The 13,933-nt window shown below is 37.1% G+C and overlaps 1 protein-coding gene across 1 annotated transcript; it reads right to left on the reverse strand.

Moving 5' to 3' along the window:
* Positions 1-8,551: 8,551 nt before the first annotated feature.
* LOC140857909 (auxin-responsive protein SAUR72-like) lies at positions 8,552-8,869 on the reverse strand. The gene has a single exon (XM_073257321.1). It carries the CDS (start codon positions 8,867-8,869, stop codon positions 8,552-8,554), a length of 318 nt encoding a protein of 105 aa, XP_073113422.1.
* Between the last annotated feature and the right edge of the window lie 5,064 nt (positions 8,870-13,933).

The following is a 13,933-nucleotide window of genomic DNA, read 5'->3' on the forward strand; positions in this document are numbered from 1 at the left end:
CTGTGTTCATTATTCAAGAAAAAATATTAATGGAGCTTAATATGGAGCTACAGCATCAGATCAAACAAGAAATGAATGATTTTTCAATATAGACTTATTGCGGCCAACTCCCTATCGTCTGTCGTGGTGATAAGCACCTGTAAAAACAGCATCCTCACAGATCAGAGTTGTGTCCAGTGGAAACCTTCCGATACTTAAGTCAGAGAAAAAATTGATGAACAGTAGATTCGAAAGTTGAAAGTAGCAGAGCTCTGGCTCAAAAGTGTCTTATCCGTTTCGTTCGCTTACCCTCCCTTTTATAGATAATTCTGATGTAACCGTCGAGCACGTGGTCCCACTTTTTATGGCGCTGAATTATCGGACTATAAATGTAGAGTTGGTGGGTCGTTAATTCTCCTGAATAGCCATAACATGTAGTCAATAACCATTCACAACGGTTATGGTATGTTGAGCAGATTAACCGACCATATGTCGGTAGAATCTACGAGCGACCGTCGGCTAGTAGTTCAGTTATGCCGACAGTTCAAGTCATCCGCTATTGATCGGTAGTAGTCGAATATTAGTCGTTAGCCGACCATAAGTCGGTGCGATTTGCTCAGTCGATCGATGAAGAGTCAGAACCGCATATTCAGTCGATGCATAGTTAGAGTCGTGGTGATCAAAGTCGGAGGTCGATTAGTTTACCCCAACAGTTGCCCCCCACTCCCAAGTCCAAAGTGAACCAACGTGTATATTGCCACGTGATTTGTCATGTGGTGAACCAACGTGTATATTGCCACACGGTTTGTCATGTTGGACGAAGGAAGTTATTTTTTGTCATATCGAACCCCAATTCTATAGCCACTTTTTTTGGGTTATAGGCGATCGGCCGCTTTGTTGTTTTGGCGGATATAGAGTCATCTTTAAACTACCATATTGATAGGATGATTTAGTATCAGATGTCAATATCAGACGTTGTTTCAGGAAGGCGATTCGGCGCTGGATGATATAATTCTAATAAGTAGATTTTTGCCACATATCCGAATGTTATTGGGTCGGAGCTGTTCACGTAGATAAGGATGACGTGGTTCAATCTGAAGCAAGTGCATCGAACCGTCTGATCAATGGTCAGTCCAGATATTGCCATGCATTGTCATCTGATAAGTCTTCGATTCAATCACCCTCATCTTGACCGTTAGGGGATCCTATATACATAGGGTCGCTCCCAATCAAATTTTACTTTTCATTTTATCTTTTCTGGTGCTGAGACTCTGTCGGAAGATCGTCCCAGCATCTGAGAACTTTGTCATTCCCATCTTTTTCAGGTCAAATTTGTCTTTTCTTGAGTTCTTTCTTCTTTAGTCTTCGTTTCTTATGGCTAGGACCTCTCCTTCTCAGAATGGTCGGTCGGAGAATCCGACAGATGAGTCTCAGTCGGATCCGGAGATGGAGGCTTCTTCACTTTCAGAGCCGAATGTCGGGCGGCTCCAGGAGCAGTATTGTATCCTGGAGCAATATCAGCTTTTCGCCCTGAAATCGATGGTCGAGTGAATACCCCTCCTTTCGGCCAGGTGGCCTTTTATATCGAAGATCTTTGGGTGGGTCTTCGATTTTCGATTCTGAAGTTTGTCCAAAATATTTTGGATTATTATGGTCTTTATCCTGTTCAGTTGTGGCACCGAACTCGGTCCAGCTGATAAATTTACTATGTTGGTTGTTGCCGACTGACCTCGTCCTTCCCCTTTCCATGCTTTCTTTATCCTCCGACCTTATCCAAAGGCCAGAGGATGGTGGTTCTTCAACCCCTCGAAAAGATTTTTCTTTTATTACCGATCTTCCATCATCCATTCATGGATGGAAACCAGTTCTTTTTTGCTTCTTCCTATCTTTCTTGAGGTTTTTCTTTCCGTTGGAGCGATCCAAGAATCGGTCCCAACAATAATAGTCGAGTAGAGATCAGCGATCAATAGGACTTCCATCGATTGAAGGATATGGTGGTCCATCATAGAAAGAGCTTGTGACGATACAGTCCCTTTACGACACCGATCTATTAGTTCGGTCACCCATTTTAAAGTATATGTAGTTCGGTCATTTTCTTACTTTAATTCTTCTTTGCTTGTTAAGTCATGCTGACTTTTGTTGTAATTGCAGCCATGCAGCTGAGGGTGAGAGTGTCGAGTGCCGACATTCATCAACACACTATCAGGAAGAGGGTGGCATCCGAGGCTGGGCCTTCCCAACCATCGAAGAAGAATCAAGTTGCTGCTTTGATGCAGACTCGAGCTGTTGCTTCAACGCTAGCTCCAGCTATTACTTCAATGCCGATTGAAAACCCGATGCACATCTGCGTCGATTCCTGAGCCAATTCTGGCACTGTCGGCCCCGACAGTGCTTTCTATCGTGCCATCTGAAGAAAGGATGGTGAGGAGAACTATCGAGGCAACATCGGTATTCCACTGACTGAGGAGGTTCGGGTCGAGGCAAGAGGACCCAAACAATCACAGCTGTGCCAGTTGCTCCTTCAGCTGGGCTTCTTTGTGCAGTCGAGTGTGGGGCTGCTGATAAGGGATCGGGGGAAAGCTCCGATGACTTCGACGGAAGAGGTAGCGTTGGAGGGCACACAGTTCACTTCGACATTCAAGTACCTGGAGATGAGTCGGCCCCGGCCAATCAACATTGGCAAGCGATTGTTCCAAGCTGCCTTCTTCCGGTTGATCGGGAGAATCAGAGGAACCGAACGGTGGTCGAGATGTTCTCGTTCTTTTACCCGACGATACTTGGGGTAAGTTTCTTTTCTTCTTTTCTTCTTTTTTTTAACCCGACTTATCTTCTATCTGTAGTTGATCCACGACATGTTCGATTTGAAAGTCAGCTATGTGAAGTTTGGCGACTTTCATCAATCGTGGATGGATAAGGTGGCAAGCCACTGATGCTGAGAAGGTGGCTGCTCTCGAACAACTCAGATCGGTAGCTGAGCGAAAAGCCAAGTTCTAAGAAAAAATTTTTTGGTTGACTGACGACCTAACATCTTCTGGAGCTGAACTTGAGTTGGCTCGCAAGAATATTTTGGCTCTTGAGTCATGGTTAAGAGCAAGAAACACTCCGATCCACCAACTTCGATGGAAGCAAGACGGATGCATTATAGAACTCAAAGCTGAACGTGAACGACATCGAACTAGCCTGGAAAGGTTGGCACTGGCTAAAGAGGAGTCGTCTTCCGCACGAACCGATACTGACTTGGCGAAGGCGGAAGCAGAGTCGGCAAGGGAGGTATTGAGTCGGACAATCGAGGACTTCAGAGGTTCGAAAGAATTCAAGGAGAAGATCCTCGAAGGTGACTTCGCTTCGTACTGCGTCGGATATTAAAATGGCGGAATGCAGTCAAAAATTATATCCGAACCTCGACTTGAGCAGCATCGTCCCTCCGAGATCGAAGGACAGAATTGCTGAAGAAGAAGCTGCGCCTACTCAAGATGGAACATTGATCGTGCCTGAAATTGTTCAAGTCATCGACTCTACACTAGAGCAAAGGAATAGGGACGGCGACGAGCCTTGATCAATGTATTTTGTTGTCTCTTTTTGTAATCAAATATCTATAATCGGACTTCGGTCTAATTTTGTAATCTCTTTTTGACAATGAATGAAAAAAAAAATTTCTCTAAGCCCAAACTTTTTGTTTCGCTCATTTGTAATGTTAAGTCTGTAATGTCTGCAATGTAAAGCAGCCACCAAATATTGATTGGTGATCCGAACATTTGGTAGGACTTGTAGAATCATCCGTTAGTCACATAGTCTTTTGGACGTACTTAATGGTAAGTCGAATATCCTGTACCCGATTTTAGGTCGGATTTATACGTCAAATTATCTGACAATCGATGGCAAGCCAAATATCCTTCGACTGACTATGGCCAAGTCGGTATAATTTTAATCCAACCTTGATCGTATTGGTATTTTCGCTTAGTTAGGATTAAGTCGGTATATTAGTCTTTGGACTATGATCAACTTTTACAATGGAAAGCCAATATTGAATACCGAAATATAGTCGGTATTATGATTTTTGCAGTGAAAGTCTGTATACTTGATGTCGATTTTTACAGTAAAAAATCATAGTTTGTATGATATAGTCGACATTGAGATAGTTGATTCTCTGACTTTTACAGTGAAAGCTGACATATAGTCGATAGTTGATATAAATTGATCAAGACCTGTGATTCTAAAATTTTGTATTGCATTCCAAGCAATGTATACATGAGCAACTTCATTGGTAATACACCTTTAGATTGTCGGCATTCCATGTTCGAAGAATTGCCGACCCTTCAAGAGTTTCTAGCCGATATGCATCCGGTCTAAGTATTTTGGATATTCTGTAAGGTTCTTCCCAATTCAGAGACAGCTTTCCTTGATCCAAAGATTTGGAGATTTTTGTTTTTCTTAGGATCAAATCTCCTGGTCGAAAAAACCTTCGGTTTGACTCTTATATTATAATATCGGACTATCCTTTGCCGATATGCAGCCATCCAAACTTGAGCTTGCTATCGGAGTTTTGAAAGGAGATCTAAGTCGGCTCTCTGATATTTAGAATTGCTCGGCTCACTATATTGTTCCATCCTTATTGATGGTAGTCTGATTTTAAGTGGGATCATTACTTCTATCTCATAAGCTAAATTAAAAGGAGATTCTCCAGTCGGTATACGAGAAGTTGTTCGATATGCCCATAAGATCGGATATAGCTCTTTCACCCAGAGGTCTTTGGCTTCATTCAGTCAGATTTTGAGCCTGTGCAGGATTGTTCAGTTGGTTACCTCCACCTCTTCATTTGATTGTGAATGGCCAACTGAAGTGAGTTTATGTATAATATGAAATTTCGCACAGAACTCTCTGAAATTTTGATTATCGAATTATCGATCATTGTCGGTGATGATGGTGTGTGATAAATCGAAACTGTAGATGATAAATTTTTGAATGAAGTCTTCCATCTTACTTTCAGTGATTTGTGCCAGAGGTTCAGCTTCTACCCTTCGATGAAATAGTCGATGGCGATCACTATGAACTTTCTCTAACCAGATGTCGGGGGAAAAGATCAAGTATGTCAATTCTCCATTGTGCGAAGGGCCATGGTGCCACAATTGATGTCAGCTGACTAGCCGGTTGATATTGTATATTTGCATATTTCTGATATGGTTCATACCTTCAGACAAGTTCAGCTGTACCTTTCTTCACGGTGGACCATATCCTTGTCGCAAGACTTTATAAGCTAAAGACTTGCCCCCCAAGTGATTTCTACAAATCCCTTCATGCACTTCTCTAAGTGCATAATTGGCATCTGTTAGTTTGAAGCATTTTAATAAGAGAAGAGAGAACGATCTTTTGTAGAGATGACCATTCATTATTACATATTGAGAAGCCATCCATTGGAGTCGTTTGGCTTCTGAAGAATCTTCAGGGAGAATCCCATCAGTCAAGTATTGGATGATCGGATCCATTCAGCTTGGTTCAATAGTGAGCTGTAACACCTCCTCAACTTTATCGATACTCGGCTGTTCAAGATATTCAATGAATGTCCGACCTAGTGAGTTGAAAGTAGTAGTAGCCAGTTGGGAGAATATATCGGCCTGAGCATTTTTGTTTCTCGAAATGTGAAAAATCTCAAATATTTCAAGGTTGATATAAAATCTTTCACTTTCTAAAGGTACTTTATCATAATGGGGTCTCGGATCTCAAATTCAACTTGACTTGTTCAATGATCAGTTGTGAGTCGGTAAAGACTTTCAGATTGTCGATTTCGAATTCTTTGGCTATCTTCAAACCAGCTAAGAGCGCTTCATATTCGACTTGATTATTTGAGGCTTTGAAGTTGAACCAAAGGACGTATTCAGTAACTACCCACTCAAAATTTGTGAGGATGAGGGCGGCTCCACTACCTTGTGCATTTGATGCTCCGTTGATGTGCAGCACCCATGCCAACCTTTAGTCGGGTTCGATAGTCATAGCCTGTCTTATTATGTTGGTATCTATATCCACTGATTTATTGTCGGATATTGTACATTCGATGATGAAGTCGGCTAAAACTTATATCTTTATGGATGGTCGTGGATGATATTGTATGTCAAATTTGCCAAGCTTTACTATCTACTTCACCATCTGACCTGACGTATCAGGTCAATGTAAGATCGCCTTCAGCAGCTGATCTGTTAAGACTACAATCGAATGTGCTTGAAAGTATGGACGAAGTCGTTGTGCCGATATGATTAGAGCGTAGATCATTTTCTCCACTCCTGAGTATCATACTTCAGCATTGTGAAGCACTTTACTGGTGTAGTAGATTGATCGATAGATTCAGTTTTCACCTTCCTGGATAAGTACCAAACTAATTGCTTCTGTGGAAGTCGCCAAATAGAGATACAGTATCTCTCCAACCTTCGATTTTGTAAGCAAAGGTGGAGAAGCAAAGTACTTTTTCAACTCTTCGAAGGACTATCGGCATTCATCCGACCATGAGAAATTCTTCGTCTGCCGTAAGATTTTGAAGAATGACAAATATCTCTCAATTGATTTAGAAATGAATCGACTGAGTGCGACGATCCTTCCGTTGAGTTGCTGTATCTCTTTCTTTGAGTTCAGATGCTTCATGTCGATGATGGCTTTTATCTTTTTGGGATTAGTTTCGATTCCTCATTGTGAGACAAGAAATCTAAAAAATTTCTTGGAGGTTACCCCAAATGCACACTTAGTCGGGTTCAACTTCATCTGATGTCATCGAAGTGTGGCAAAGGCTTCCTCCAAGTTTCAAATATGATTTGCAGTTTGGAGACTCTTTACAAGCATGTCATCCACAAATATTTTTATATTTCGTCTGATCTACATCTTGAAGATCTTATTGACGAGCTGTTGGTAGGTAGCTCTGATGTTTTTCAAACCAAAAGGCATTACTTTATAGCAGTATATGCCTTTGTCGGTTACGAAGACTGTGTGCTCCTCATCTTCTAGTGCCATCCAAATTTGATTATACCCAGTGAAGGCATCCATGAAACTCAGAAGTCGATGGCCTGAAGTCCCATCAACTAGTTGATCAATCTTCGGCAATGAAAAACTGTCCTTCAAACAGGCCTCATTCAAATCTGTATAGTCGATGCAGATTCTTCACTTTTCATTGGCCTTTCTCACCATTACTATATTGACAAGCCAATTGGGGTATGTGGCTTCTCGGATGAAACCTACCGTAAGGAGCTTGTCGACTTCTTCATCAATGACCTTCTGTCTTTCAAGGGCAAAAGGTCGTTTCTTCTGTCTCACTGGCTTGACGTTCGGATTGATGTTAAGTCGATGAGTTATTACTTTCGAAAAAATTTCGGACATGTCGGTGGCCGACCAAGCAAAAATATCGATGTTTGCTCTGAGTAAATTTACTAACTGCTGCCACTTTGAATCGGACAGTTGTGATCCAATTTGGATCGTTTTCTCAAGATCTTCTTTTTTTAATGGGATAAAGACTAGTTGTTCAGCTGGTTCACCCCTCTCCTGATTCTCTCTTTGGTTCAATTTATCGACAGATAGAGAGTCTTTCGATTTATTATTTTGGGTGGAGACAAAGAAGTAGCGTCGGACAAGTTGTTGATCTCCATACATCTCTCCGACTCCATTTCTCATCAAAAATTGAACTAGTAGATGGTATGTTGAAACCACTGCTTTCAGAGCTTAAGTCCAGATCGTCCGAGTATGGCATTATAAGCTAAAAGAACTCGAACTACCGTGAATATTATGGAGACAGTGCTTTATTGTGGTTCAGTTCCAGCGATTAAGAGGAGGAAGATTTTTCTTCCACTGTGACAGTATCTCTTGTGAAGCCGACCAATGACGTCGAGACTCTTCTGAGTCGATCAGTCAGTAGTCGCATTCAGAAGAAAGTTAAGTAAAAGAGAACATCAGTCAAACTTTCATTATCTACAATGATTCTTTTTACATCATAATTAGCTATTGTTGCTGAAACAATAATAGCATCATCATGAGGAGTCTGAATTTTTCGAACATCCTCTTCCGAAAAAGTTATTACATTATTGAGTCATCATCTTTTCGTCGACTCTTTTTCGAAGGTTGCCCTCCAGTTCGGTCGTCTGGAGATCATGTTGATCATCCCTACAGTTGGCTGATTATTTATAGCTTCCTCCATTTGCGGCTGAGGTCGTCGATCAATAGGAGGTTGAGTCGGTGGATCTCTCCAGTATTATAAAAAAAAACTTTTCATTAATTATGATAGAAATTACCAAAAAATTTGTTAATGATAAGCTTGGCCAAATGTTTCACTCAACACCATCTTCGACATGTGAGCATTTGAATGTTTCTTACATGGATTTTATAGTGATTTTGGTCTTGAAATGCTTGCTTTGTCGCTCTAGGACCGACTAAATTCATATTTATGTTTATACAAAAAGAGATTCTTCATCTGCAAAAGGATCGGTAACTTCACTATAAATTCACATAATGAAACAACTCAACAAACCATAAATGGAGTTACACAAACAATACTAATTAGCTTTCAAAATCTACATGTAAGTACCGAACACTACATCAAAGATTAGGCTATCATGATTATTAGTGTTTGATGCTTGTTCTTCATGCGCATCACCTCTTCGAAGCGCTTCACATCATATGGAATTTTCAGCACACCTGGATTAGAGAATCCATATTCCTCTGCTGATATGCAGAGGAGCTCTAACAAGTCTGCATCTCCAAGCATGGTAGCGTGGATCATAAACCGCTTGTACTCATTGCCTAGGCCTACACACACTGGAAAGTAACCCTTGGGGGTTAATGGAGCCACAACCCTTATTCTTTTATGCCTACTCCCTCTAATGCTAAAGAAACCATTCAATTTACTCCCTCCTGCTCCCATGATGAGCCCTGCCCCTAGCTTAAACTTGAAGGGGTATATATGGCCGTACATATTGATGTCCTTTTTTCCTACGGAAAGAAGGGGTATACACTAAATTTGGTGATGTTGCTTATTCTATTTGGTGGCGTTGATTGGTGGATTGGATTCCTTTGTCTAGTTTTTATTTTGTAGGAGCTTGGATCCTTGGCCTACGTCTTCTTTTAGTATATGCTGCACGCCATTGCGACAAGGGTGATTAGGAATCTTTTGGGAGATCTTAGAGACTACGATTAGTAATTTATTAAATGATTGAGATTTCCATCAGTAGTTTCTCTGCAAAGTTTGCTATGAATGTGAAGGGAGTAGCAAGTGCTGGAAAGGAGCTTGTGGGGTCTTGCTTATCTAGAAAATTCAGCTGGATGTTTGGTGGATGTGTTAGGAGAATAAACAATTAAGAAACCGTCAGCTGATTAATTCTACATCCATTGACACGGTATAATTTAGCGACTTTAGTATAAACAAAGAAAGTATTAGCATACTAATTCTTCTTTAATGTGTTCTTATAACTAATAAATTTCTTTTCTTTTTTTGAAGTGACTAATAAATTTCATGCAGCCAAACATTACTTTTTCCTTGTAAATACATCTTGTTAACGTTCTATTCACCAAAAAAAAAATAAAAATAAAAATGAAAGAGAGAGAGAGAGAGAGAGAGAGAGAGAGAGAGAGAGAGAGAACATCTTGTTCCCATAGAAATGGCCATTTATATTTGCTTTAGTAATCAGAAATATACTACACAATCGAAATATCTAGTCAAGGACTATGAGAAAAATAAATGCCTACTTCAATATTGATATTTTAACCACCAATACTGGATTCTCTGTTTTTTTTTTTTTTTTTTTTTTTGTTTCCTCCAGAAGATCTGGGATCTTTTAGGAAGAGTACTCTGCCTTTGTTGAAAATCCTGAGAACTAAAATGTAGAACCATGCTAAGAGGAAGAAACTATAAAATTTAAAAATTAAGTGCTCTTTTTCAATGTTTATGAAGTCAGAAATATTCACAATGTGAAAGAACTTTTAGAACCTCCAAAATGGCCTTAAAGCATGCTGTTTATATTGCATTGTAATAAACCAGACTATCATTTCTCCTCAGAAATCTCGACGTTTAAGAGCCACAATCAACCAAAGTTTGTTTTTTTTTTTTTCTTTTTGTGATTGAATTAACCAAAGTTTATTAAATCTTTTCTGAGCTTTTGTTAGGATTTGACGCCTCGAGATTCAGCCCACATTGAGCACACAGTGCGGTTTACGATGAAAAACGGAGTCCAATGAGACCAAGATCACCCAAAACGGAGCTCGGACGGAGAAGATACGAGCTTTTGAAGTCAGCACGAGATCCGAGGAGGCGGAAGACTAGTGGCGGCCGGCGGAGCGGCGGCGGTGCAGCCGCAGGCGGCGGCGCGCGGCCCAGGCGGGACCAACACACAGGACGTGCTACCCAGGCACGCGGCCCAGGCGGATGGGGGGCCCAGCCCATGCACGGGCCAGCGCACGGGTGCGGCCCAGGCCTGCGCACGTGGACCGGCTCAAGCCCAGGCACCCTGCCTGGGCCTGTACCCCAGTCTACCGTGGACCGTGCGGTCCACGGCTGGGTCTGTAGACTGCATGGGCATTTTTCACACGTTTCTCATGGTCCACGATACTATTCCGTGGACCGATCGCGATTGGATGGCCCAGGAAGTTTCCGATGACGATCCAACGATTTGAGGCCTTAATTGGATTTGATTATCACTCTTAAATCTAATCTAATTGAGTTTTAGCCCTATAAAAGGGCCTGAACAGTAAAGAAGGAGGAGTGTGATTCAGTTTTTTGCTGAGGATGCCGTGCGAAATCCGAGAAGAGAAAGAGAGAGACATGAGGCCGCTGAGAGAGAAGGAGCAGGGCTCCTGGACAGCAGACGCCGGATACTTCAGGGGTTCAGGGGAGTCTTCCAAGAGAGAGAGCTTTTGTGAGGAGAACTTCAAGTGAGAAAGAATTGGGTGTACAAGGGTTGAGAGTGAGGTCTCCTCTTATAAATTTTTTTTTCATAGTGAAGTTTACATACCCCATGGAGACCAATTTTTTTATGACTGATTCATATATTTTAATATTTTTTTATTTTATTTCTTCTTTCTTTCTGTTACATTGTGTGGTACTGAAAAGATCCTGAAAGATGATGGTCTGATCAGACATCCATCCAACAGTTTTTCTCCTCCGTGACTGATCAGAGCTCATTGATTTCTTTGAGCTCTTTTCCAAAATAATTCAAAAAAAAAACTTAAATACCAAAATATATCAAAAGGAAACTTATTTACCAAACTAATGTAAAAGAGAAAAATGCCATTTTGAATGGCGTTTTTTACCCTGCCACGTCACCCCCCTTTTCCACTGTGTCATCGTCCCAAAAAAAAAAAAAAAAAGGAAGAAACGCCATTTGGAATGGCGTCTCTAAAAACACCATTTTGAATGGCGTTTTTAAAAACGCCATTCAAAATGGCGTTTTCAAATTTTTCCACAAAAAAAAAAGGAAAAAAATCGTGAAAAAATGGGAAAATTAGTTTTTTAAAATTTAAAAATAATTAATAAATTATAATTATAATTTTGATTGAAATTAAAAATATAAAGATTTGAATTTGTAATTCATTAAAAAAATTAATTTAGAATTTTTATTAAAAATATTTTTTAAAAGATGTCAAAAAAAATCTTAAGAAATAAAAAAAATTATCATAGGAAAAAAAAAGAGAAAGAAATTTGAAAGAAATAAAAATTTAAAATTTAATTGAAAAACATAATTCGAAATACTTGTCCTAAAAATTTTTTAAAAATTATAAATTTAAAAATTTGTAAAAAAAAAAATTATAATGTAAGAATTTAAAAAAATAAAATTTTAAAGATTAATTGAAATCAAAATATTATTTCAAATTACTTTCTCAAATTAAAAATAATTAATTTAAAAAATATTCAAAAAAATTTAAAAAATAGACTAAAAAAATCTTATAAAAATATAAAGAATTGAAAAAAAATAGAAATTATAATTGTAATTGAATAACAAACTTTATAATTTTTAATTTTAAGAAATAAGAATTATAAATGTAAATGAAATTAAAAATTATATTTTAAATAACTAAATTAATTTAAATATAAATTTTTAAAAAATATTATAAATAAAAGAAAAAAATACGTAATAGAATATCAAAAAGATAAAAATGAAAAAAAACTAAAATTTAAATTTAAATTTATAAAAATTATAAATTAGATTAGAAAAAATATATCATAAAAGAATAAAATTAAATTAAATTAATTATAATTTCTTTTTTAGGGTATTTTATAAATGTGACATAAAAAAATTAAATTTGAATTAAATTTTGATTAAAAAAAATACATTAATAAGTTAAAAAATGATGAAAAGTTAAAAAGTTAAAATTTTTAAAAAGTCATAAAAAATAAGAATTCTAAATTTAAATTTTTTAAAAAATAAAATTTTAAAGATTAAGTGAAATAAAAATATTTTTTAAAATTAATTTCTTAAATTAAAATTAATTTAATTAAAAAAAATTTAAATAAAATATAAAAATCGCCTAAAAAAATTTCATAAAAAGATAAAGAAATGAAAAAAAATAAAAATTCTAATTGTAATTGAAGAACAAAGTTTATAATTTTTAATTTTAAGAAATAAGAATTAAAATTATAATTGAAATTAAAAATAATATTTTAAATAACTAAATTAATTTAAATATTAATATTTAAAAAATATTTTAAATAAAAAAATACGTAATAGAATGTCAAAAAAATAAAAGTGGAAGAAAATTAAAAATAAAAATAAAAATTATAAAAATTATAAAAAAAAATATTTCATAAAAGAATAAAATGTAATAATTAAATTAATTACAATTTGTTTTTTCGGGTATTTTATAAATGTGACTTAAAAATTTTTAATTTGAATTAAATTTTGATCAAAAAATAAATACATTAAAAAGTTAAAAAATGAAGAAAAAAAATCATAATTTTATCAGATATGATTCTGAAGTCTCAAAAGCAAGAACAAAAGATGTGTAATCTATTAGAGGCAATTTCAATATTTTTGGAAACGTATTTTCTAAGAAAAATAGATTTATATTTTTTAGTCGACCCCATGAATCGACTCATGGCTAAAAAAGTTTAACGGCATGCAAAATTTTTGGCTGCCACACTCTGTGAGTCGACCCCTTGACTTTCTTTCTGGTAATTTTTATTTTTAAAATTTTTTAAAAAGAGGAAGAGAGAGAGAGGAGGCAGCTCACCGCGGTGCTGTAGGAGAGACGCCGGAGAAGGGAGAAGAGGGAGAAGAGAGAGAAAGGAGAAGAGGGAGAAGGAGAGAAGAAGGGAGGAAAGGAGAAAACACTGTTCCCTTCGACGTTTTTTTATTCTTTTTCTTTTCTTAAAATTTTTTTAAATTTTTTTCATAATTTGTTTAATTATTTTTTTTTAATTTATTAAATTTTTTAATGAGGATAGTAATTTGAATGATAATTTTTAATTTAAATTAAAGTTAATTTTTTATTTTAAATTATAATTTCTATTTTATTACCATTTTTTCTCTTTTATTTACTATTTTTATGATATATTTATGTTGCTCCTAGATTGATTTTGATGATTACAAAGCAGATTGAAGGGATACAAATATTTTTTATTTGAAAAAGTCTTTATGCTCTTCAGGGGCAAAAATATAATTTTATCAAAACCCTGATTTGATAGTATCATTTGGTAGAACAAATGATTTGTGATCTATTGGTGAAAATTTCATTATTTTTGGACTTATATTTTTGAAGTTATGAATGTTTTAAGTGCATGAGTCGACTCATGAGTCAACTCATGGCACAATGAGCTGCTTGGCACGCTGAAATTCCTATTGACACGTTGGTTTTCTGGCTTGGCACGACCTGTGAGTCGACTCATGAGTCGACCCACAAGGCATGAGTCGACTCATGAGTCGACCTCTGCTGGTTTGGGCCAAAAAATCCAGAAACCCACATTTCTGGCTGTTGCAACAGAGGTCGACTCATGAGT

This window comes from Elaeis guineensis, chromosome 5 (assembly GCF_000442705.2).
Source record: "Elaeis guineensis isolate ETL-2024a chromosome 5, EG11, whole genome shotgun sequence".
NCBI lineage: Eukaryota > Viridiplantae > Streptophyta > Magnoliopsida > Arecales > Arecaceae > Elaeis > Elaeis guineensis.